Raw genomic sequence first — 26,006 nt, 5'->3', positions numbered from 1 at the left:
CACAGTGCCCTCTTATGGCCAACTAAAGCGCTGCAACTTCTTTGTCTTTGGGGGGTCTTCACTTCGGCTTTTAACCACAACTTGACATTTCGTGCGTGCGTGCGTGCGTGCGTGTGTGTGTGTGTGTGTGTGTGTGTGTGTGTGTGTGTGTGTGTGTGTGTGTGTGTGTGTGTGTGTGTGTGTGTGTGTGTGTGTGTGTGTGTGTGTGTGTGTGTGTGTGTGTGTGTGTGTGTGTGTGTGTGGTTCCTCGTTGCAGTGTGATCAAAACACGTCTCGGCAGTCAGCTGCTGGATCCCGCCGGGGACGCCAGATGGCGCTGCAGCTCCTCTTGAGCCTTCCTCATTCCTCCTCCTCCTCCTCTTTTCTTCTTCGTTTTCCAGACTTTTCTGCCTTCAATGGACTCTTTTCATGCGTTTGCGTGTGTTTCGTGTACGTGTGTTGTTGTTTTTTTGTTGTTGTTTTTTTGTTCGGAGCTGGACTCTTTCGTGTTATAGTGTGGCTGGGCGTAAGGGGGGGGGGGGGTCTTAATATTGTTTTGATTATATTAATATTTGTTATGACAAAATGCTGGTCATATTTTGTAAAGTGACTGCAGGACAGTTTGGGGGCTAACAAGTAAATGTTTTTTTCTTCTGTTTGAAACAGATTCGTTATTTCTTGTGGCTAATGCTAATAAAGTTGATTTTTTTGTGTGTGTGTGTTTTGGTTATGGTGGTGGTCTTTTTTTTAGTTATTGGTTGTTTCCATTTTTGATAATAATAATAATAAATTTTATTTATGAGTGCCTTTCAAAGCTCTCAATGACGCTTTACAATGGTGATTGTGGCTGCCGCTACTCACCCACAAAAAACTTATGTGACTGTAAAGTGACCATGAGAGTTTTGAAAGGCGCTTAGAAATGAAATTATTATTATAAATAAAATGGCAGATAAAATGTAATAGTGCAACTTCTGTTTAAAAGTTTTTTTTTCAAGATAAAAAAATAAGATGGGGGCAGGTTTAAAGAAAATGGCCCTATAACGGAAGACAAACTTAACCCTGTAAAAAGTTTCTGACTTTAAGTGAACCAGCTGGCTATCTATTTGCTATCTGGCTAGCTATTTATTAGCTATATGGCTATCTAGCTAGTTAGCTAACTCTCTAGCTGGTGATTTATTAGCTATATGGCTATCTAGCTAGTTAGCTAACTATCTAGCTGGATATCTATTAGCTATATGTTAGCTAGCTTTCTATTTATGTGAGTTATTTCCGGGTTGAGTGAACGCTGGCGCATGTGGCTGCCGCTGCTCACCCACAGAAATATTATAATTATCCCGTGACTTTAAAGTGACATTGAGAGTTTTGAAAGGCACTTAGAAATTAAATGGATTATTATTATTACTGTATCTATTAGCTAGCTAGCTAGCTTTTTATCTATTTGAGTTCCTTCTGGGTTGAGTGAACGCTGGCGCGTGTAGCTGCCGCTGCTCACCCGCAGAGAAACTGATCCTAACTGTAAAATGACCTTGAGAGTTTTGAAAGGCGCTTATAAATACAATGTATTATTATTATTATTAAAATACAGAACTACGATAACTATAAATGTTTCCGTTCCATTCCTTCTCAAACTTTGACTCTTGTATTCGCACATTGCCCTCCTGTGGCCAACTACGGTACTGCACCTTTATCGTCTTGGGGGGGGGTCTTCACTTTTTGACCAATAAAAAGAAATCGGCCGTTTTATTGATGATCAGAATTGTATTGAAGTAAATTTTAGTAAAAATAATCGATATTATTCAGGCTTTTGTAATGTTTTTTTTAAATACTTGGTTGAATTGAATGTCATTCATTCAATGTGTGTTTTGAAGAACTTTTAAAAAAAAACGTTTTGATTAAAAAAAAAAAAATGGCGACCACGCTGTCAAAATTGCGAGGAAAAGAAACGTTTAGGAGTGTATTTAAAAAAAGAAGAGGGTTAAATTATGCTTTTTTTTGTTGTTTTTGTTGCGCTTAGAACGTCGATGGCGCCTCAGCCGGCGTACGGCTCCAGCTCGCCCCCTCACGGCAAAGTCAACAAGCTTCCGTCGGTCAGTCAGCTCATCAACCCGCAGCAGCGCAACACGCTCACCCCATCCGGAATGTCCAGCGGCCTCACCGACAGTAAGATTGTTTTTTTTATTTTGGTGGGGGGGTTTGCTCCACTTCCTGTCCCGCCTTTCTCTCTCTCTCATTCTTTCACTCTGTCTTTCTCTCTCCCCCTCTCTTGCTTTCGCTCTCATTTTTTCACTCCCTCTCTTTCTCTCATTATTTCATTCCCTCTTTCTCTCATTCTTTCACTCCCTCTCTTTCTCTCATTCTTTCACTCCCTCTCTTTCTCTCATTATTTCATTCCCTCTTTCTCTCTCTCATTCTTTCACTCTGTCTTTCTCTCTCATTCTTTCTCTCTCCCCCTCTCTTGCTTTCGCTCTCATTCTTTCACTCCCTCTCTTCTCTCATTATTTCATTCCCTCTCTTTCTCTCATTATTTCATTCCCTCTTTCTCTCTCTCATTCTTTCACTCTGTCTTTCTCTCTCATTCTTTCTCTCTCCCCCTCTCTTGCTTTCGCAGTCATTCTTTCACTCCCTCTCTTTCTCTCATTATTTCTTTCCCTCTCTTTCTCTCATTATTTCATTCCCTCTTTCTCTCATTCTTTCACTCCCTCTCTTTCTCTCATTATTTCATTCCCTCTTTCTCTCTCTCATTCTTTCACTCCCTCTCTTTCTCTTTTTTCACTCCTTCTCTTTCTCTTTTTTCACTCCCTCTCTTTCTCTCTCATGCTTTCACTCACTTTTTCTCTCATTATTTCATTCCCTCTTTCTCTCTCTCTCTCATTCTTTCACTCCCTCTCTTTCTTTTACTCCCTCTCTCTCTCATTCTTTCACTCCCTCTCTTTCTTTCATCCTTTCACTCTCTCATTCTTTCACTTTCTCATTCTTTCACTCTGTCTTTCTCTCTCATTCTTTCTCTCTCCCCCTCTCTTGCTTTCGCCCTCATTTTTTCACTCCCTCTTTCTCTCTCATGCTTTCACTCCCTCTCTTTCTCTCATTATTTCATTCCCTCTCTTTCTCTCTCATTCTTTCACTCCCTCTCTTTCTCTCTCTTTCTTTTACCCCCTCTCTCTCATCCTTTCATTCTCTCATTCGTTCACTCCCTCTCTTTCTCATTCTTTCACTCCCTCTCTTTCTCTCATTCTTTCACTCCCTCTCTTTCTTTCTCATTCTTTCACTCCCTCTTTCTCTCATTCTTTCACTCTCCCCCTCTCTTGCTTTCGCTCTCATTTTTTCACTCCCTATTTCTCTCATGCTTTCACTCCCTCTCTTTCTTTCTCATTCTTTCACTCCCTCTTTCTCTCATTCTTTCACTCTCCCCCTCTCTTGCTTTCGCTCTCATTTTTTCACTCCCTATTTCTCTCATGCTTTCACTCCCTCTCTTTCTCTTATTATTTCATTCCCTCTCTTTATTTCTCTCATTCTTTCACTCCCTCTCTTTCTTTTACCCCCTCTCTCTCATTCTTTCACTCCCTCTCTTTCTCTCATCCTTTCACTCCCTCTCTTTCTGTCTCTCTCGTTCTTTCACCCCCTCTCTCTTTATTTCTTTCACTCCCTCTCTCTCTCATTCTTTATATATTTCTCTCATTCTTTCTCTCCATCTCTCTCTTTCTTGCTTTCTCTCATTTTTTTATTTCCTCTCTTTCTCTCTCCCTCTTTTTCTTTCTCTCTCATTTTTAACCCCCTCTCTCCCATTCTCTCTTCCATTTTATCTCTCTCTCCTCTCTGTCTCATTCTTTCTCTCTCTCTCACGTTCTCTCTCCTTTTCATTCTTTCTCTCATTTTGTTCGGTTCAATCACAAGTTTGACCTTTTTTTTCCTAAACTTTTGATTTGTTTTCAAGTTGCAACATTTAATACTTTGAATCATTTGTCAAGCACTAATGCACATACCGGTTCATCCATGTGCGGTCACAACAATTTTGGCTTGCGGGTTATCAATCAATGTTATTGATCAGCATCATGCGCCGGTGGTTTGTTTGTGTTCCACACAATTACAAATCGTTTTCTTTCTCAAGGGGGGGTGGAAATGATTCACCGTTTTTGTGTTTACCGAATATCCACTCATCGCCCAGCCCGACTTAGTCCTAACTTAGTCCCAATAATAATTCGAGCAAAGTCAAGCGAGCTCAGGTTGATTTATTTATTTATTTATTTATTGCTTGATTTTTTTTTTTTTCTTGGGGGGGGCTCTGACCCAAGCGCCACTGCTTTTGTCTCTGCAGTGACTCCCATGATGGGCACTCACATCCCCATGAGCGCTGACATGAGTTCACTGAGCCCCACTCACGCCCTACAGCCCCAGCTGCCCTTGGTGCCCTCCTCGCACTGTACACCCCCTCCTCCGTACCCTATGGACAGCAGCATCTCCAGGTACACCACACCCCCCAAAAAAATAGATCCATAATTAAAAAAAAAAAATCATCCCGGTGGTGTTCAGACTTTAAGCAATGACTAATAATAATAATAATAATAATAATAATAAATCAAATGTAAATCAAGTGATTTTAAAACTAGGGATGGGCATTAAATTAAATTCCCTTTAAGTACCCCTCCACACCCCACCTGGGAAAAAAAATCTCACATTACACCTGGAAGAGGACAATTTTTGTCAGCAAAAATACACAAAAGATAGCCTTATTTGCATAATATTGTTTTTTTGAAGGGCACAAACTGAGATTCCGTCTTATTCTAACCTTTCCCCCCCGAGAAAAAAAAAATCTCTCAAAATTGCGATTGTTACTTTTTCTCAAATTGTACATTTTGTACTTTGAAAATACAAAAGCTTTTTTTCAAGTCAAACGCCTTACTATATATACATGGTCGCTTTTTTTCGGCTAAAAACGCCTTACTATACATGGTCGTTTTGTTGGCTTAAAAATGCCTTACTATACATGGTCATTTTTTCGGGCTAAAAACGCCTTGCTATACATGGTCGTTTTGTTGGCCTAAAAATGCCTTACTATACATGGTCGTTTTTTTCTGATAAAAATGCCTTACTATACATGGTCGTTTTTTTCGGGCTAAAAACGCCTTACTATACATGGACGTTTTTTTCAGCTAAAAACGCCTTACTATACATGGTCGTTTTTTTCGGGCTAAAAACACCTTACTATACATGGTCGTTTTGTTGGCCTAAAAACGCCTTACTATACATGGTCGTTTTTTTCGGGCTAAAAACGCCTTACTATACATGGTCGGGCTAAAAACACCTTACTATACATGGTCGTTTTGTTGGCCTAAAAACGCCTTACTATACATGGTCGTTTTTTTCGGGCTAAAAACGCCTTACTATACATGGTCGTTTTGTTGGCCTAAAAATGCCTTACTATACATGGTCGTTTTTTTCGGGCTAAAAACGCCTTACTATACATGGTCGTTTTTTCGGCTAAAAATGCCTTACTATACATGGTCGTTTTTTCGGCTAAAAATGCCTTACTATACATGGTTGTTTTTTGGGCCTAAAAACGCCTTACTATACATGGTCGTTTTTTTCGGGCTAAAAACGCCTTACTATACATGGTCGTTTTTTTCGGCTAAAAACGCCTTACTATACATGGTCGTTTTGTTGGCCTAAAAATGCCTTACTATACATGGTCGTTTTTTTCTGATAAAAATGCCTTACTATACATGGTCGTTTTTTTCGGGATAAAAATGCCTTACTATACATGGTCGTTTTTTTCGGGCTAAAAACGCCTTACTATACATGGTCGTTTTTTGGGCCTAAAAATGCCTTACTATACATGGTCGTTTTTTCGGCTAAAAATGCCTTACTATACATGGTTGTTTTTTTGGCCTAAAAACGCCTTACTATACATGGTTGTTTTTTGGGCCTAAAAACGCCTTACTATACATGGTCGTTTTTTTCGGGCTAAAAACGCCTTACTATACATGGTCGTTTTTTTCTGCTAAAAATGCCTTACTATACATGGTCGTTTTTTTCTGATAAAAATGCCTTACTATACATGGTCGTTTTTTTCGGGCTAAAAACGCCTTACTATACATGGTCGTTTTTTGGGCCTAAAAATGCCTTACTATACATGGTCGTTTTTTCGGCTAAAAATGCCTTGCTATACATGGTTGTTTTTTTGGCCTAAAAACGCCTTACTATACATGGTTGTTTTTTGGGCCTAAAAACGCCTTACTATACATGGTCGTTTTTTTCGGGCTAAAAACGCCTTACTATACATGGTCGTTTTTTTCTGCTAAAAATGCCTTACTATACATGGTCGCTGATAAAAATGCCTTACTATACATGGTCGTTTTTTTTCGGGCTAAAAACGCCTTACTATACATGGTCGTTTTTTTCTGGCTAAAAATGCCTTACTATACATGGTCGTTTTTTTCTGATAAAAATGCCTTACTATACATGGTCGTTTTTTTCGGGCTAAAAACGCCTTACTATACATGGTCGTTTTTTTCGGGCTAAAAACGCCTTACTATACATGGTCGTTTTTTTGGCCTAAAAACGCCTTACTATACATGGTCGTTTTTTTAGGGCTAAAAAACCTTACTATACACTAAAAATGCCTTACTATACATGGTCGTTTTGTTGGCCTAAAAATGCCTTACTATACATGGTCGTTTTTTCGGCTAAAAATGCCTTGCTATACATGGTTGTTTTTTTGGCCTAAAAACGCCTTTTCTGATAAAAATGGTCGTTTTGTTGGCCTAAAAATGCCTTACTATACATGGTCGTTTTTTTCTGATAAAAATGCCTTACTATACATGGTCGTTTTTTTCGGGCTAAAAACGCCTTACTATACATGGACGTTTTTTTCAGCTAAAAACGCCTTACTATACATGGTCGTTTTTTTCGGGCTAAAAACACCTTACTATACATGGTCGTTTTGTTGGCCTAAAAACGCCTTACTATACATGGTCGTTTTTTTCGGGCTAAAAACGCCTTACTATACATGGTCGTTTTTTTCGGGCTAAAAACACCTTACTATACATGGTCGTTTTGTTGGCCTAAAAACGCCTTACTATACATGGTCGTTTTTTTCGGGCTAAAAACGCCTTACTATACATGGTCGTTTTGTTGGCCTAAAAATGCCTTACTATACATGGTCGTTTTTTTCGGGCTAAAAACGCCTTACTATACATGGTCGTTTTTTCGGCTAAAAATGCCTTACTATACATGGTCGTTTTTTCGGCTAAAAATGCCTTACTATACATGGTTGTTTTTTTGGCCTAAAAACGCCTTACTATACATGGTTGTTTTTTGGGCCTAAAAACGCCTTACTATACATGGTCGTTTTTTTCGGGCTAAAAACGCCTTACTATACATGGTCGTTTTTTTCGGCTAAAAACGCCTTACTATACATGGTCGTTTTGTTGGCCTAAAAATGCCTTACTATACATGGTCGTTTTTTTCTGATAAAAATGCCTTACTATACATGGTCGTTTTTTTCTGATAAAAATGCCTTACTATACATGGTCGTTTTTTTCGGGCTAAAAACGCCTTACTATACATGGTCGTTTTTTTCGGGCTAAAAACGCCTTACTATACATGGTCGTTTTTTGGGCCTAAAAATGCCTTACTATACATGGTCGTTTTTTCGGCTAAAAATGCCTTACTATACATGGTTGTTTTTTTGGCCTAAAAACGCCTTACTATACATGGTTGTTTTTTGGGCCTAAAAACGCCTTACTATACATGGTCGTTTTTTTCGGGCTAAAAACGCCTTACTATACATGGTCGTTTTTTTCTGCTAAAAATGCCTTACTATACATGGTCGTTTTTTTCTGATAAAAATGCCTTACTATACATGGTCGTTTTTTTCGGGCTAAAAACGCCTTACTATACATGGTCGTTTTTTGGGCCTAAAAATGCCTTACTATACATGGTCGTTTTTTCGGCTAAAAATGCCTTGCTATACATGGTTGTTTTTTTGGCCTAAAAACGCCTTACTATACATGGTTGTTTTTTGGGCCTAAAAACGCCTTACTATACATGGTCGTTTTTTTCGGGCTAAAAACGCCTTACTATACATGGTCGTTTTTTTCTGCTAAAAATGCCTTACTATACATGGTCGTTTTTTTCGGGCTAAAAACGCCTTACTATACATGGTCGTTTTTTTTCGGGCTAAAAACGCCTTACTATACATGGTCGTTTTTTTCTGCTAAAAATGCCTTACTATACATGGTCGTTTTTTTCTGATAAAAATGCCTTACTATACATGGTCGTTTTTTTCGGGCTAAAAACGCCTTACTATACATGGTCGTTTTTTTCGGGCTAAAAACGCCTTACTATACATGGTCGTTTTTTGGGCCTAAAAACGCCTTACTATACATGGTCGTTTTTTTCGGGCTAAAAACGCCTTACTATACATGGTCGTTTTTTTCTGCTAAAAATGCCTTACTATACATGGTCGTTTTGTTGGCCTAAAAATGCCTTACTATACATGGTCGTTTTTTCGGCTAAAAATGCCTTGCTATACATGGTTGTTTTTTTGGCCTAAAAACGCCTTACTATAAAAATGGTCGTTTTTTTGGGCTAAAAACGCCTTACTATACATGGTCGTTTTTTTCGGGCTAAAAACGCCTTACTATACATGGTCGTTTTGTTGGCCTAAAAATGCCTTACTATACATGGTCGTTTTTTTCGGGCTAAAAACGCCTTACTATACATGGTCGTTTTTTTGGCCTAAAAACGCCTTACTATACATGGTCGTTTTTTTGGGCCTAAAAACGCCTTACTATACATGGTCGTTTTTTTCGGGCTAAAAACGCCTTACTATACATGGTCGTTTTTTTCTGCTAAAAATGCCTTACTATACATGGTCGTTTTTTTCTGATAAAAATGCCTTACTATACATGGTCGTTTTTTTCGGGCTAAAAACGCCTTACTATACATGGTCGTTTTTTGGGCCTAAAAATGCCTTACTATACATGGTCGTTTTTTCGGCTAAAAACGCCTTACTATACATGGTTGTTTTTTTGGCCTAAAAACGCCTTACTATACATGGTCGTTTTTTGGGCCTAAAAACGCCTTACTATACATGGTCGTTTTTTTCGGCCTAAAAACGCCTTACTATACATGGTCGTTTTTTTCTGCTAAAAATGCCTTACTATACATGGTCGTTTTTTTCTGATAAAAATGCCTTACTATACATGGTCGTTTTTTTCGGGCTAAAAACGCCTTACTATACATGGTCGTTTTTTTCGGGCTAAAAACGCCTTACTATACATGGTCGTTTTTTGGGCCTAAAAATGCCTTACTATACATGGTCGTTTTTTTCGGCTAAAAATGCCTTACTATACATGGTTGTTTTTTTGGCCTAAAAACGCCTTACTATACATGGTTGTTTTTTGGGCCTAAAAACGCCTTACTATACATGGTCGTTTTTTTCGGGCTAAAAACGCCTTACTATACATGGTCGTTTTTTTCTGCTAAAAATGCCTTACTATACATGGTCGTTTTTTTCTGATAAAAATGCCTTACTATACATGGTCGTTTTTTTCGGGCTAAAAACGCCTTACTATACATGGTCGTTTTTTTCTGCTAAAAATGCCTTACTATACATGGTCGTTTTTTTCTGCTAAAAATGCCTTACTATACATGGTTGTTTTTTTGGCCTAAAAACGCCTTACTATACATGGTTGTTTTTTGGGCCTAAAAACGCCTTACTATACATGGTCGTTTTTTTCGGGCTAAAAACGCCTTACTATACATGGTCGTTTTGTTGGCTTAAAAATGCCTTACTATACATGGTCATTTTTTCGGGCTAAAAACGCCTTGCTATACATGGTCGTTTTGTTGGCCTAAAAATGCCTTACTATACATGGTCGTTTTTTTCTGATAAAAATGCCTTACTATACATGGTCGTTTTTTTCGGGCTAAAAACGCCTTACTATACATGGTCGTTTTTTTCAGCTAAAAATGCCTTACTATACATGGTCGTTTTGTTGGCCTAAAAACACCTTACTATACATGGTCGTTTTGTTGGCCTAAAAACGCCTTACTATACATGGTCGTTTTTTTCGGGCTAAAAACGCCTTGCTATACATGGTCGTTTTGTTGGCCTAAAAATGCCTTACTATACATGGTCGTTTTTTTCTGATAAAAATGCCTTACTATACATGGTCGTTTTTTTCGGGCTAAAAACGCCTTACTATACATGGACGTTTTTTTCAGCTAAAAACGCCTTACTATACATGGTCGTTTTTTTCGGGCTAAAAACACCTTACTATACATGGTCGTTTTGTTGGCCTAAAAACGCCTTACTATACATGGTCGTTTTTTTCGGGCTAAAAACGCCTTACTATACATGGTCGTTTTTTTCGGGCTAAAAACACCTTACTATACATGGTCGTTTTGTTGGCCTAAAAACGCCTTACTATACATGGTCGTTTTTTTCGGGCTAAAAACGCCTTACTATACATGGTCGTTTTGTTGGCCTAAAAATGCCTTACTATACATGGTCGTTTTTTTCGGGCTAAAAACGCCTTACTATACATGGTCGTTTTTTCGGCTAAAAATGCCTTACTATACATGGTCGTTTTTTCGGCTAAAAATGCCTTACTATACATGGTTGTTTTTTTGGCCTAAAAACGCCTTACTATACATGGTTGTTTTTTGGGCCTAAAAACGCCTTACTATACATGGTCGTTTTTTTCGGGCTAAAAACGCCTTACTATACATGGTCGTTTTTTTCGGCTAAAAACGCCTTACTATACATGGTCGTTTTGTTGGCCTAAAAATGCCTTACTATACATGGTCGTTTTTTTCTGATAAAAATGCCTTACTATACATGGTCGTTTTTTTCTGATAAAAATGCCTTACTATACATGGTCGTTTTTTTCGGGCTAAAAACGCCTTACTATACATGGTCGTTTTTTTCGGGCTAAAAACGCCTTACTATACATGGTCGTTTTTTGGGCCTAAAAATGCCTTACTATACATGGTCGTTTTTTCGGCTAAAAATGCCTTACTATACATGGTTGTTTTTTTGGCCTAAAAACGCCTTACTATACATGGTTGTTTTTTGGGCCTAAAAACGCCTTACTATACATGGTCGTTTTTTTCGGGCTAAAAACGCCTTACTATACATGGTCGTTTTTTTCTGCTAAAAATGCCTTACTATACATGGTCGTTTTTTTCTGATAAAAATGCCTTACTATACATGGTCGTTTTTTTCGGGCTAAAAACGCCTTACTATACATGGTCGTTTTTTGGGCCTAAAAATGCCTTACTATACATGGTCGTTTTTTCGGCTAAAAATGCCTTGCTATACATGGTTGTTTTTTTGGCCTAAAAACGCCTTACTATACATGGTTGTTTTTTGGGCCTAAAAACGCCTTACTATACATGGTCGTTTTTTTCGGGCTAAAAACGCCTTACTATACATGGTCGTTTTTTTCTGCTAAAAATGCCTTACTATACATGGTCGTTTTTTTCTGATAAAAATGCCTTACTATACATGGTCGTTTTTTTTCGGGCTAAAAACGCCTTACTATACATGGTCGTTTTTTTCTGCTAAAAATGCCTTACTATACATGGTCGTTTTTTTCTGATAAAAATGCCTTACTATACATGGTCGTTTTTTTCGGGCTAAAAACGCCTTACTATACATGGTCGTTTTTTTCGGGCTAAAAACGCCTTACTATACATGGTCGTTTTTTCGGGCTAAAAACGCCTTACTATACATGGTCGTTTTTTTCGGGCTAAAAACACCTTACTATACATGGTCGTTTTTTTCTGCTAAAAATGCCTTACTATACATGGTCGTTTTGTTGGCCTAAAAATGCCTTACTATACATGGTCGTTTTTTCGGCTAAAAATGCCTTGCTATACATGGTTGTTTTTTTGGCCTAAAAACGCCTTTTCTGATAAAAATGGTCGTTTTGTTGGCCTAAAAACGCCTTACTATCCATGGTCGTTTTTTTCGGGCTAAAAACGCCTTACTATACATGGTCGTTTTGTTGGCCTAAAAATGCCTTACTATACATGGTCGTTTTTTTCGGGCTAAAAACGCCTTACTATACATGGTTGTTTTTTTGGCCTAAAAACGCCTTACTATACATGGTTGTTTTTTGGGCCTAAAAACGCCTTACTATACATGGTCGTTTTTTTCGGGCTAAAAACGCCTTACTATACATGGTCGTTTTTTTCTGCTAAAAATGCCTTACTATACATGGTCGTTTTTTTCTGATAAAAATGCCTTACTATACATGGTCGTTTTTTTCGGGCTAAAAACGCCTTACTATACATGGTCGTTTTTTGGGCCTAAAAATGCCTTACTATACATGGTCGTTTTTTCGGCTAAAAATGCCTTGCTATACATGGTTGTTTTTTTGGCCTAAAAACGCCTTACTATACATGGTTGTTTTTTGGGCCTAAAAACGCCTTACTATACATGGTCGTTTTTTTCGGGCTAAAAACGCCTTACTATACATGGTCGTTTTTTTCTGCTAAAAATGCCTTACTATACATGGTCGTTTTTTTCTGCTAAAAATGCCTTACTATACATGGTCGTTTTTTTCGGGCTAAAAACGCCTTACTATACATGGTCGTTTTTTTCTGCTAAAAATGCCTTACTATACATGGTTGTTTTTTTCTGATAAAAATGCCTTACTATACATGGTCGTTTTTTTCGGGCTAAAAACGCCTTACTATACATGGTCGTTTTTTTCGGGCTAAAAACGCCTTACTATACATGGTCGTTTTTTTGGCCTAAAAACGCCTTACTATACATGGTCGTTTTTTTCGGGCTAAAAACACCTTACTATACATGGTCGTTTTTTTCTGCTAAAAATGCCTTACTATACATGGTCGTTTTGTTGGCCTAAAAATGCCTTACTATACATGGTCGTTTTTTTCGGGCTAAAAACGCCTTACTATACATGGTCGTTTTTTTCTGCTAAAAATGCCTTACTATACATGGTCGTTTTTTTGGCCTAAAAACGGCTTACTATACATGGTCGTTTTGTTGGCCTAAAAATGCCTTACTATACATGGTCGTTTTTTTCGGGCTAAAAACGCCTTACTATACATGGTCGTTTTTTTGGCCTAAAAATGCCTTACTATACATGGTCGTTTTTTTGGCCTAAAAACGCCTTACTATACATGGTCGTTTTTTTCGGGCTAAAAACGCCTTACTATACATGGTCGTTTTGTTGGCCTAAAAATGCCTTACTATACATGGTCGTTTTTTTCTGATAAAAATGCCTTACTATACATGGTCGTTTTTTTCGGGCTAAAAACGCCTTACTATACATGGTCGTTTTTTTCTGATAAAAATGCCTTACTATACATGGTCGTTTTTTTCGGGCTAAAAACGCCTTACTATACATGGACGTTTTTTTCAGCTAAAAACGCCTTACTATACATGGTCGTTTTGTTGGCCTAAAAACGCCTTACTATACATGGTCGTTTTTTTCGGCTAAAAACGCCTTACTATACATGGTCGTTTTGTTGGCCTAAAAATGCCTTACTATACATGGTCGTTTTTTTCTGATAAAAATGCCTTACTATACATGGTCGTTTTTTTCGGGCTAAAAACGCCTTACTATACATGGTCGTTTTTTTCGGGCTAAAAACGCCTTACTATACATGGTCGTTTTTTTCGGCTAAAAATGCCTTACTATACATGGTCGTTTTTTCGGCTAAAAATGCCTTACTATACATGGTTGTTTTTTTGGCCTAAAAACGCCTTACTATACATGGTTGTTTTTTGGGCCTAAAAACGCCTTACTATACATGGTCGTTTTTTTCGGGCTAAAAACGCCTTACTATACATGGTCGTTTTTTTCTGCTAAAAATGCCTTACTATACATGGTCGTTTTTTTCTGATAAAAATGCCTTACTATACATGGTCGTTTTTTTCGGGCTAAAAACGCCTTACTATACATGGTCGTTTTTTTTCGGGCTAAAAACGCCTTACTATACATGGTCGTTTTTTGGGCCTAAAAACGCCTTACTATACATGGTCGTTTTTTTCAGGCTAAAAACACCTTACTATACATGGTCGTTTTTTTCTGCTAAAAATGCCTTACTATACATGGTCGTTTTGTTGGCCTAAAAATGCCTTACTATACATGGTCGTTTTGTTGGCCTAAAAATGCCTTACTATACATGGTCATTTTTTCGGGCTAAAAACGCCTTACTATACATGGTCGTTTTGTTGGCCTAAAAATGCCTTACTATACATGGTCGTTTTTTTGGCCTAAAAACGGCTTACTATACATGGTCGTTTTTTTGGCCTAAAAACGCCTTACTATACATGGTCGTTTTTTTCGGGCTAAAAACACCTTACTATACATGGTCGTTTTGTTGGCCTAAAAACGCCTTACTATACATGGTCGTTTTTTTCGGGCTAAAAACACCTTACTATACATGGTCGTTTTGTTGGCCTAAAAACGCCTTACTATACATGGTCGTTTTTTTCGGGCTAAAAACGCCTTACTATACATGGTCGTTTTGTTGGCCTAAAAATGCCTTACTATACATGGTCGTTTTTTTCTGATAAAAATGCCTTACTATACATGGTCGTTTTTTTCGGGCTAAAAACGCCTTACTATACATGGTCGTTTTTTTCGGGCTAAAAACGCCTTACTATACATGGTCGTTTTTTTCGGGCTAAAAACACCTTACTATACATGGTCGTTTTGTTGGCCTAAAAACGCCTTACTATACATGGTCGTTTTTTTCGGGCTAAAAACGCCTTACTATACATGGTCGTTTTGTTGGCCTAAAAATGCCTTACTATACATGGTCGTTTTTTTCTGATAAAAATGCCTTACTATACATGGTCGTTTTTTTCGGGCTAAAAACGCCTTACTATACATGGTCGTTTTTTCGGCTAAAAATGCCTTACTATACATGGTCGTTTTTTTGGGCTAAAAACGCCTTACTATACATGGTCGTTTTTTGGGCCTAAAAACGCCTTACTATACATGGTCGTTTTTTTCGGGCTAAAAACGCCTTACTATACATGGTCGTTTTTTTCTGCTAAAAATGCCTTACTATACATGGTCGTTTTTTTGGGCTAAAAACGCCTTACTATACATGGTCGTTTTTTGGGCCTAAAAACGCCTTACTATACATGGTCGTTTTTTTCGGGCTAAAAACGCCTTACTATACATGGTCGTTTTTTTCTGCTAAAAATGCCTTACTATACATGGTCGTTTTTTTGGCCTAAAAACGCCTTACTATACATGGTCGTTTTGTTGGCCTAAAAATGCCTTACTATACATGGTCATTTTTTCGGGCTAAAAACGCCTTACTATACATGGTCGTTTTGTTGGCCTAAAAATGCCTTACTATACATGGTCGTTTTTTTCGGGCTAAAAACGCCTTACTATACATGGTCGTTTTGTTGGCCTAAAAACGCCTTACTATACATGGTCGTTTTTTTCGGGCTAAAAACGCCTTACTATACATGGTCGTTTTGTTGGCCTAAAAATGCCTTACTAAACATGGTCGTTTTTTTCTGATACAAATGCCTTACTATACATGGTCGTTTTTTTCGGGCTAAAAACGCCTTACTATACATGGTCGTTTTTTTCGGGCTAAAAACGCCTTACTATACATGGTCGTTTTTTTCGGGCTAAAAACGCCTTACTATACATGGTCGTTTTTTTGGCCTAAAAACGCCTTACTATACATGGTTGTTTTTTTCGGGCTAAAAATGCCTTACTATACATGGTTGTTTTTTTGGCCTAAAAACGCCTTACTATACATGGTCGTTTTTTGGGCCTAAAAACACCTTACTATACATGGTCGTTTTGTTGGCCTAAAAACGCCTTACTATACATGGTCGTTTTTTTCGGGCTAAAAACGCCTTACTATACATGGTCGTTTTGTTGGCCTAAAAATGCCTTACTATACATGGTCGTTTTTTTTCTGATAAAAATGCCTTACTATACATGGTCGTTTTTTTCGGGCTAAAAACGCCTTACTATACATGGTCGTTTTTTCGGCTAAAAATGCCTTACTATACATGGTCGTTTTTTTCGGGCTAAAAATGCCTTACTATACATGGTTGTTTTTTTGGCCTAAAAACGCCTTACTATACATGGTCGTTTTTTGGGCCTAAAAATGCCTTACTATACATGGTCGTTTTTTTCGGGCTAAAAACGCCTTACTATACATGGTCGTTTTTTTCGGGCTAAAAACACCTTACTATACATGGTCGTTTTTTTCTGATAAAAATGCCTTACTATACATGGTCGTTTTTTTCGGCCTAAAAATGCCTTACTATACATGGTCGTTTTTTGGGCCTAAAAACGCCTTACTATACATGGTCGTTTTTTTCGGGCTAAAAACACCTTACTATACATGGTCGTTTTGTTGGCCTAAAAATGCCTTACTATACATGGTCGTTTTTTGGGCCTAAAAATGCCTTACTATACATGGTCGTTTTTTACGGCCTAAAAACGCCTTACTATACATGGTCGTTTTTTCGGCTAAAAATGCCTTACTATACATGGTCGTTTTTTTCGGCTAAAAATGCCTTACTATACATGGTTGTTTTTTGGGCCTAAAAACGCCTTACTATACATGGTCGTTTTTTTCGGGCTAAAAACGCCTTACTATACATGGTCGTTTTTTTGGGCTAAAAACGCCTTACTATACATGGTCGTTTTGTTGGCCTAAAAATGCCTTACTATACATGGTCGTTTTGTTGGCCTAAAAATGCCTTACTATACATGGTCGTTTTTTTCTGATAAAAATGCCTTACTATACATGGTCGTTTTTTTCTGATAAAAACGCCTTACTATACATGGTCGTTTTTTTCGGGCTAAAAACGCCTTACTATACATGGTCGTTTTTTTCGGCTAAAAACGCCTTACTATACATGGTCGTTTTGTTGGCCTAAAAATGCCTTACTATACATGGTCGTTTTGTTGGCCTAAAAATGCCTTACTATACATGGTCGTTTTTTTCTGATAAAAATGCCTTACTATACATGGTCGTTTTTTTCGGCCTAAAAACGCCTTACTATACATGGTCGTTTTTTTGGCCTAAAAATGCCTTACTATACATGGTCGTTTTTTCGGCTAAAAATGCCTTACTATACATGGTTGTTTTTTTGGCCTAAAAACGCCTTACTATACATGGTTGTTTTTTGGGCCTAAAAACGCCTTACTATACATGGTCGTTTTTTTTCGGGCTAAAAACACCTTACTATACATGGTCGTTTTGTTGGCCTAAAAATGCCTTACTATACATGGTCGTTTTTTTCGGGCTAAAAACGCCTTACTATACATGGTCGTTTTTTTCTGCTAAAAATGCCTTACTATACATGGTCGTTTTTTTGGGCTAAAAACGCCTTACTATACATGGTCGTTTTTTTCGGGCTAAAAACGCCTTACTATACATGGTCGTTTTTTTCTGATAAAAATGCCTTACTATACATGGTTGTTTTTTTCGGGCTAAAAACGCCTTACTATACATGGTCGTTTTTTCGGCTAAAAATGCCTTACTATACATGGTCGTTTTTTTCGGGCTAAAAATGCCTTACTATACATGGTTGTTATTTGGCCAAAAAAACTACTAACTATACATTGTGTTTTTTTTGGCCTAAAAATGCCTTACTATACATGGTCGTTTTTTTGGCCTAAAAACGCCTTACTATACATGGTCGGTTTTTGAAGGCAAAAAATGCCTTACGATACATGGTCATTTTTTAATTATTTTCAGGCTAAAAACGCCTTACTATATATGGTTGTTCAGGTCAAAAATAAGTACTTGTGGTCACCTATTGCAAGGCATTGGAACACACATTTATGGTGTCACTGAGCGGTGTTTGATCCTGCACTGCCTGCACCCAAAGCCAGTGAATGTACCACTAGACTACCAGTGACTATGGCTTGTTTTGCACTTTAGTCATACTTAACATCAACTGTTGCGGTTTCCCAAGAAAAAAGCAAGTGTTTGATGTTCAACTTTAAGGTTTAGATGTGACTGAGCGGAAGGGGTTTGAACCCAGATTGCCTGCACCCACAGCTAGTGAGTGCACCTCTACACTACCAGCGACTGTTCACTGTCTGCAATTTTTTCCCCACACCAACAATGTATTGTTCACACCAAAAAACGCCTTTTGTTAGGGTCAAAAACGCCTGACTATACATGGTGGGGTTTTTTTCTGGTTAAAAACACCTTAGTATACATGGTTGTTTTTTCAAGGCTAAAAATGCCTTACTATACATGGTCGTTTTTTCAAGGCTAAAAATGCCTTAGTATAGATGGTCATTTTTTTCAGAAAAAAAATGCCTTACTATACATGGTCGTTTTTTCAAGGCTAAAAATGCCTTAGTATACATGGTCGTTTTTTTTCAGCTAAAAATGCCTTACTATACATGGTCGTTTTTTTGGCCTAAAAACGCCTTACTATACATGGTCGTTTTTTTCGGGCTAAAAACACCTTACTATCCATGGTCGTTTTTTTTCAGCTAAAAATGCCTTACTATACATGGTCGTTTTTTGGCCTAAAAACGCCTTGCTATACATGGCCGTTTTGTTGGCCTAAAAACGCCTTACTATACATGGTCGTTTTTTTCGGGCTAAAAACGCCTTACTATACATGGTCGTTTTGTTGGCCTAAAAATGCCTTACTATACATGGTTGTTTTTTTCGGGCTAAAAATGGCTTACTATATATGGTCGTTTTTTTGAGCCAAAAACGCCTTACTATATATGGTCGTTTTTTTGGCCTAAAAACGGCTTACTATACATGGTCGTTTTTTTTTGGCCTAAAAACGCCTTACTATACATGGTCGTTTTTTGGACCTAAAACGCCTTACTATACATGGTCGTTTTTTTCGGGCTAAAAACACCTTACTATACATGGTCGTTTTGTTGGCCTAAAAACGGCTTACTATACATGGTCGTTTTTTTCGGGCTAAAAACGCCTTACTATACATGGCCGTTTTGTTGGCCTAAAAACGCCTTACTATACATGGTCATTTTTTCGGGCTAAAAACGCCTTACTATACATGGTCGTTTTTTTCGTGCTAAAAACGCCTTACTATACATGGTCATTTTTTTCGGGCTAAAAACGCCTTACTATACATGGTTGTTTTTTTGGCCTAAAAAACGCCTTACTATATATGGTCGTTTTTTTCAGGCTAAAAGCGCCTTACTATACATGGTTGTTTTTTTTTCGGGCTAAAAACGCCTTACTATAAATGGTCATTTTTTTCGTGCTAAAAACGCCTTACTATACATGGTCATTTTTTTCGGGCTAAAAACGCCTTACTATACATGGTTGTTTTTTTGGCCTAAAAAACGCCTTACTATACATGGCCGTTTTGTTGGCCTAAAAACGCCTTACTATACATGGTCATTTTTTCGGGCTAAAAACGCCTTACTATACATGGTTGTTTTTTTTCGGGCTAAAAACGCCTTGCTATACATGGTTGTTTTTTTCGGCTAAAAATGCCTTGCTATACATGGTTGTTTTTTTCAGCTAAAAACGCCTTACTATACATGGTCGTTTTTTTCGGCTAAAAACGCCTTGCTATACATGGTTGTTTTTTTCAGCTAAAAACGCCTTACTATACATGGTCGTTTTTTTCAAGGCTAAAAATGCCTTACTATACATGGTCGTTTTTTTCGGGCGAAAAACGCCTTACTATACATGGTTGTTTTTTCAAGGCTAAAAACGCCTTACTATAAATGGTCGTTTTTTTTAGCTAAAAACGCCATAGTAAACATTGTTTTTTTTTCAGCAAAAAACGCCTTACTATACATGCTCGTTTTTTTGGCCTAAAAACCCCTTACTATACATGGTCGTTTTTTTCGGCTAAAAACGCCGTACTATACATGGTTGTTTTTTTGGCCTAAAAACGCCTTACTATACATGCTCGTTTTTTTTTAGCTAAAAACGCCTTAGTATACATGGTCATTTTTTTCAGAAAAAAAACGCCTGACTATACATGGTTGTTTTTTCAAGGCTAAAAATGCCTTACTATACATGGTCGTTTTTTTGGCCTAAAAACGCCTTACTATACATGGTCGTTTTTTTCGGGCTAAAAACACCTTACTATACATGGTCGTTTTTTTTCAGCTAAAAATGCCTTACTATACATGGTCGTTTTTTGGCCTAAAAACGCCTTGCTATACATGGCCGTTTTGTTGGCCTAAAAACGCCTTACTATACATGGTCGTTTTTTTTCGGGCTAAAAACGCCTTACTATACATGGCCGTTTTGTTGGCCTAAAAACGCCTTACTATACATGGTCATTTTTTCGGGCTAAAAACGCCTTACTATACATGGTCGTTTTTTAGCTAAAAACGCCTTAGTATACATGGTCATTTTTTTCAAGGCTAAAAATGCCTTACTATACATGGTCGTTTTTTTCGGGCGAAAAACGCCTTACTATACATGGTTGTTTTTTCAAGGCTAAAAACGCCTTACTATAAATGGTCGTTTTTTTTAGCTAAAAACGCCATAGTAAACATTGTTTTTTTTTTTCAGCAAAAAACGCCTTACTATACATGCTCGTTTTTTCAGCAAAAAACGCCTTACTATACATGCTCGTTTTTTTGGCCTAAAAACGCCTTACTATACATGGTCGTTTTTTTCGGCTAAAAACGCCTTACTATACATGGTTGTTTTTTTGGCCTAAAAACGCCTTACTATACATGCTCGTTTTTTTTTAGCTAAAAACGCCTTAGTATACATGGTCATTTTTTTCAGAAAAAAAACGCCTTACTATACATGGTTGTTTTTTCAAGGCTAAAAATGCCTTACTATACATGGTCGTTTTTTTCGGGCTAAAAACGCCTTACTATACATGGTTGTTTTTTCAAGGCTAAAAATGCCTTACTATACATGGTCGTTTTTTTCGGGCTAAAAACGCCTTACTATACATGGTTGTTTTTTCAAGGCTAAAAATGCCTTACTATACATGGTCGTTTTTTCAAGGCTAAAAATGCCTTAGTATACATGGTCATTTTTTTCAGAAAAAAAATGCCTTACTATACATGGTTGTTTTTTCAAGGCTAAAAATGCCTTACTATACATGGTCGTTTTCTTTCAGCTAAAAATGCCTTACTATACATGGTCGTTTTTTTGGCCTAAAAACGCCTTACTATACATGGTCGTTTTTTTCGGGCTAAAAACACCTTACTATACATGGTCGTTTTTTTTCAGCTAAAAATGCCTTACTATACATGGTCGTTTTTTTGGCCTAAAAACGCCTTGCTATACATGGCCGTTTTGTTGGCCTAAAAATGCCTTACTATACATGGATGAGAAGGTTTCTTCAGCCGTCATCTGTGCAAAAGTGAAGGTTTCGGACGTTTCGCCTCCTATCCAAGAGGCTTCGTCAGCGAACTGACTCGCTGACGAAGCCTCTTGGATAGGAGGCGAAACGTCCGAAACCTTCACTTTTGTACAGATGACGGCTGAAGAAACCTTCTCATCGATGGACCACTCCTGTACGACTGAGAGCTTACACAGACCTTACTATACATGGTCGTTTTTTTTCGGGCTAAAAACGCCTTACTATACATGGCCGTTTTGTTGGCCTAAAAACGCCTTACTATACATGGTCATTTTTTCGGGCTAAAAACGCCTTACTATACATGGTCGTTTTTTAGCTAAAAACGCCTTAGTATACATGGTCATTTTTTTCAAGGCTAAAAATGCCTTACTATACATGGTCGTTTTTTTCGGGCGAAAAACGCCTTACTATACATGGTTGTTTTTTCAAGGCTAAAAACGCCTTACTATAAATGGTCGTTTTTTTTAGCTAAAAACGCCATAGTAAACATTGTTTTTTTTTTCAGCAAAAAACGCCTTACTATACATGCTCGTTTTTTCAGCAAAAAACGCCTTACTATACATGCTCGTTTTTTTGGCCTAAAAACGCCTTACTATACATGGTCGTTTTTTTCGGCTAAAAACGCCTTACTATACATGGTTGTTTTTTTGGCCTAAAAACGCCTTACTATACATGCTCGTTTTTTTTTAGCTAAAAACGCCTTAGTATACATGGTCATTTTTTTCAGAAAAAAAACGCCTTACTATACATGGTTGTTTTTTCAAGGCTAAAAATGCCTTACTATACATGGTCGTTTTTTTCGGGCTAAAAACGCCTTACTATACATGGTTGTTTTTTCAAGGCTAAAAATGCCTTACTATACATGGTCGTTTTTTCAAGGCTAAAAATGCCTTAGTATACATGGTCATTTTTTTCAGAAAAAAAATGCCTTACTATACATGGTCGTTTTTTTCGGGCTAAAAACGCCTTACTATACATGGTTGTTTTTTCAAGGCTAAAAATGCCTTACTATACATGGTTGTTTTTTCAAGGCTAAAAATGCCTTACTATACATGGTCGTTTTCTTTCAGCTAAAAATGCCTTACTATACATGGTCATTTTGTTGGCCTAAAAATGCCTTACTATACATGGTCGTTTTTTTGGCCTAAAAACGCCTTACTATACATGGTTGTTTTTTCAAGGCTAAAAATGCCTTACTATACATGGTCGTTTTTTTTTCAGCTAAAAATGCCTTACTATACATGATCGTTTTTTGGATTAAAAATGCCTTACTATACATGGTCGTTTTTTGGCCTAAAAACGCCTTGCTATACATGGTCGTTTTGTTGGCCTAAAAATGCCTTACTATACATGGTCGTTTTTTTCGGGCTAAAAACGCCTTACTATACATGGCCGTTTTTTTGGCCTAAAAACGCCTTACTATACATGGTCGTTTTTTTCGGGCTAAAAACGCCTTACGATACATGGCCGTTTTGTTGGCCTAAAAACGCCTTACTATACATGGTCATTTTTTCGGGCTAAAAACGCCTTACTATACATGGTCGTTTTTTTTAGCTAAAAACGCCTTAGTATACATGGTCATTTTTTTCTGAAAAAAAAAACCGCCTTACTATACATGGTCGTTTTTTTTTCGGCTAAAAACACCTTACTATACATGGTCGTTTTTTTCGGGCTAAAAACGCCTTACTATACATGGTCGTTTTTTTGGCCTAAAAACGCCTTACTATACATGCTCGTTTTTTTTAGCTAAAAACGCCTTAGTATACATGGTCATTTTTTTCAAAAAAAAAAAAACGCCTTACTACATGGTCATTTTTCAAGGCTAAAAACGCCTTCCTATAAATGGTGTTTTTTTTCCGCTAAAAACGCCTTACTATACATGCTCGGTTTTTTTTTTAGCTAAAAACGCCTTAGTATACATGGTCGTTTTTTTTTGGCCTAAAAACGTCTTACTATACATGGTCGTTTTTTTCGGGCTAAAAATGCCTTACTATACATGGTTGTTTTTTTTTCGCCTAAGAACGCCTTACTATATATGGTCGTTTTCTTTGACCTAAAAACGCCTTACTATACATGGTCGTTTTTCAAGGTTAAAAATGCCTTAGTATACATGGTTGTTTTTTTCAGCAAAAAAACATCTTACTATACATGGTGGTTTTTTTACAGCAAAAAATGCCTTTCTACACATGGTTCTTTTTTCAAGTTAAAAACCGCTTCCTATAAATGGTCATTTTTTTGGTCTAAAAACACATTACTCCTTGTCATTTTTTTCTGGTTAAAAATGCCTTATTATATGTACATGGTTGCTTTTTACCGGTCAGAAACGCATTACTATACATGTTTGGGCTAAAAAAAAAACGCCTTACCACACATGGTCCCTTATTTCAGGTTAAAAACGCCTTACTATACAGTCTTTTTTTTTCGGGTCAAAAACGCCTTACTATACATGGTCATTTTTTGGGGGTTAAAAATGCCTTACTATATACATGGTCGTTTTTTTTTTCCAGGTTAAAAACACCTTACACACTTGTTTTTTTTTTCGGGCTAAAAACGCCTTATTTGACTCCTGCTAAAATTTTACAACTTACCCAGTTTTCTTTTTGCCCCTCCCCCCTACCGCCCTTTAGCTTCCTCATTCGTCTGGGCTGCGCAGGCTGCTTGGATTACTTCACAGCACAGGGTCTAAGCAACATCTACCAGATTGAGAACTATAACATGGAGGTGAGCCCTCAGTCGTCAATCCCAAGCGATTGGAGCCCCGCCCCGGCGCTGCCGCCGCCGCCCCCCCAACTAACGCTCCCCGTGTCTCATGACCACTAACTAGGACCTGTCGCGGCTCAAGATCCCCGCCGAGTACCAGCACGCCATCTGGAAGGGCATCCTGGAGCACCGACAGGCCATGGACTTCTCCCCCCCGCCCCATATCGTTCGCACCACCAGCGGGGCGTCGGCCGTCAGCTCGTCGGAGGCTCGCGGCGAACGCGTCATCGACGCCGTGCGCTTCACGCTGCGCCAGACCATCTCCTTCCCGCAACGCGACGACTGGTCCGATTTCTCCTTCGACCTGGATTCGCGCCGTAACAAGCAGCAGCGCATCAAGGAGGAGGGAGAGTAGGACTGGACCCAAGTCGCACCCCACAAAAAAAAATTACAAAAAATCTCCGAACATTCCCTTGTTTGAAACGTGCACTTATTCTTTTTTTTCCCCCCTGCACGGTTCCCATTTCAAGAGAGCACTTCAGAATTGTTTTTAAGTGTTTTGAAACCCCCTCAAAAAATGCATTTCCAAGTCCTGATTGTACATTTCAAGTACAGTGATACCTTGGCTTACGAACTTAATTGGTTCCCAGACAGTGTGTAAGGTGAAGTGTGTATCCCAAAAATTAATTTCCCATAGGAAACCATTAAAATGAGAATAATCCGTTCCCAGGTCCCCATAAAACATAATTTTCTAACTACTTTCTAATTTTCTAAGCCTTAAAACTACACAATATATACCTTATTTTATGTATAATAAATGTGTTACGGTATTATAATTAAAGAAGTAAACTGTACTGTATAAAGTCATTTAATTTACCTTTTTTGATGGTTGTTGATGGATTGATGAAATGGAATGGCCGGTTTCCTCAGCATTAAACACTTGATGAGGAACGTAGCCTTTTTCTTTCACCATCTTGGATTGATCACTTGTCAGTGCTTTCTCTGCGATAATTTTACCTTGTTCCTCATCGATTGTGTTCTGTTTAGCTGAGTTGATAGATTTTTGCATCAAGTGTACAGATGGCCTGTGCAGGTTATTTGTGGAGCCTGATTGACGGGATATTTTAACCTTGCAGTCTACACTCTGCCTTTGAACTATCAAAGTTGAAACGAGTCCAAATTTCACAGTTTTCTGTCCATTTACTTTCTCTCTGTAATCTCTTTAATGTCTAAATCACCACCCCTTCCACTCAGTACTGCGTTCTTGACCAATCATGTGGCTTTAATCAAAGACTGGGGACGGGGAATAGAGGACAAAAAAAAAGTCGGCTGCCATTTCTTTGTTAGAACGGGCAAACTCATCACTCATTGTGTGTATCCCAAAAAATAGTTTGTATGCCAAGGTAAAATTTTCATAAATTTAACGTTCGTAAACCGAAAAGTTCGTAAGCCAAGGGGTTCGTAAACCCAGGTATCACTGTACATCTTTCTCTATTTAGCTGGTTTTGCTGCCACCTGTAGGCCAAAGTGTTATTGTACAGCATTCATGAGCATCATTTCAATTTTTTTTTTTTTAAGTGTTACCCACTCTCTTAATTTGTATTTTGGTTGAGGATTATAACGTGGGATTCATGTATGTACATGTTGTATAGTTTTTTTTGTTGTTTATCAGGAAATAAAGTGAAAAGTTAGAAATAGACCCAAAAAACGGTACGTTTTAAGCATTTTTTTTTGGTACAATTTTGACACTGTAAATATGTCGAAGCTATTTTGATATAAATGCAAAATAAATATACACTCTTCTTGACCCAACTGCCGTGTCTTATTTTGCATTATTTTATTTTGTTCCAAACTTGTCATCACGGATTGATTTTAATTGGATGACATACGGAAGGATGACAGGTTTATCGTCCATACCGTATTTTCCGGTGTATAAGGCGCACCCGAAAGCCTTGATTTTCTTCAAAAGATGACCCTGCGCCTTATACAGTAAAGTCTCGTT

The 26,006-nt window shown here is 37.8% G+C and overlaps 1 protein-coding gene across 3 annotated transcripts in view; it reads left to right on the top strand.

Annotated features, from left to right (window-relative positions):
* The window catches only part of tp63 (tumor protein p63), a 76,362-nt gene extending 50,546 nt beyond the window's left edge, over positions 1-25,816 (top strand). For all 3 annotated transcript variants that reach the window (XM_089001859.1, XM_089001860.1, XM_089001861.1), the window contains 4 exons: positions 1,994-2,139; positions 4,292-4,439; positions 23,932-24,025; positions 24,129-25,816. In XM_089001859.1, the coding sequence (XP_088857985.1) occupies positions 1,994-2,139; positions 4,292-4,439; positions 23,932-24,025; positions 24,129-24,419 (679 nt within the window). In that variant the 3' untranslated portion in view covers positions 24,420-25,816. The remainder of the gene's footprint in view (positions 1-1,993; positions 2,140-4,291; positions 4,440-23,931; positions 24,026-24,128) is intronic.
* Positions 25,817-26,006: the final 190 nt, after the last annotated feature.

This window comes from Hippocampus bargibanti, linkage group LG07, assembly GCF_051943395.1.
Source record: "Hippocampus bargibanti isolate YZ-2025 linkage group LG07, ASM5194339v1, whole genome shotgun sequence".
Lineage (NCBI taxonomy): Eukaryota > Metazoa > Chordata > Actinopteri > Syngnathiformes > Syngnathidae > Hippocampus > Hippocampus bargibanti.
The sequence above is the reverse complement of the archived record's forward strand: the minus strand, read 5'-3'. Positions and strand labels throughout refer to the sequence as shown.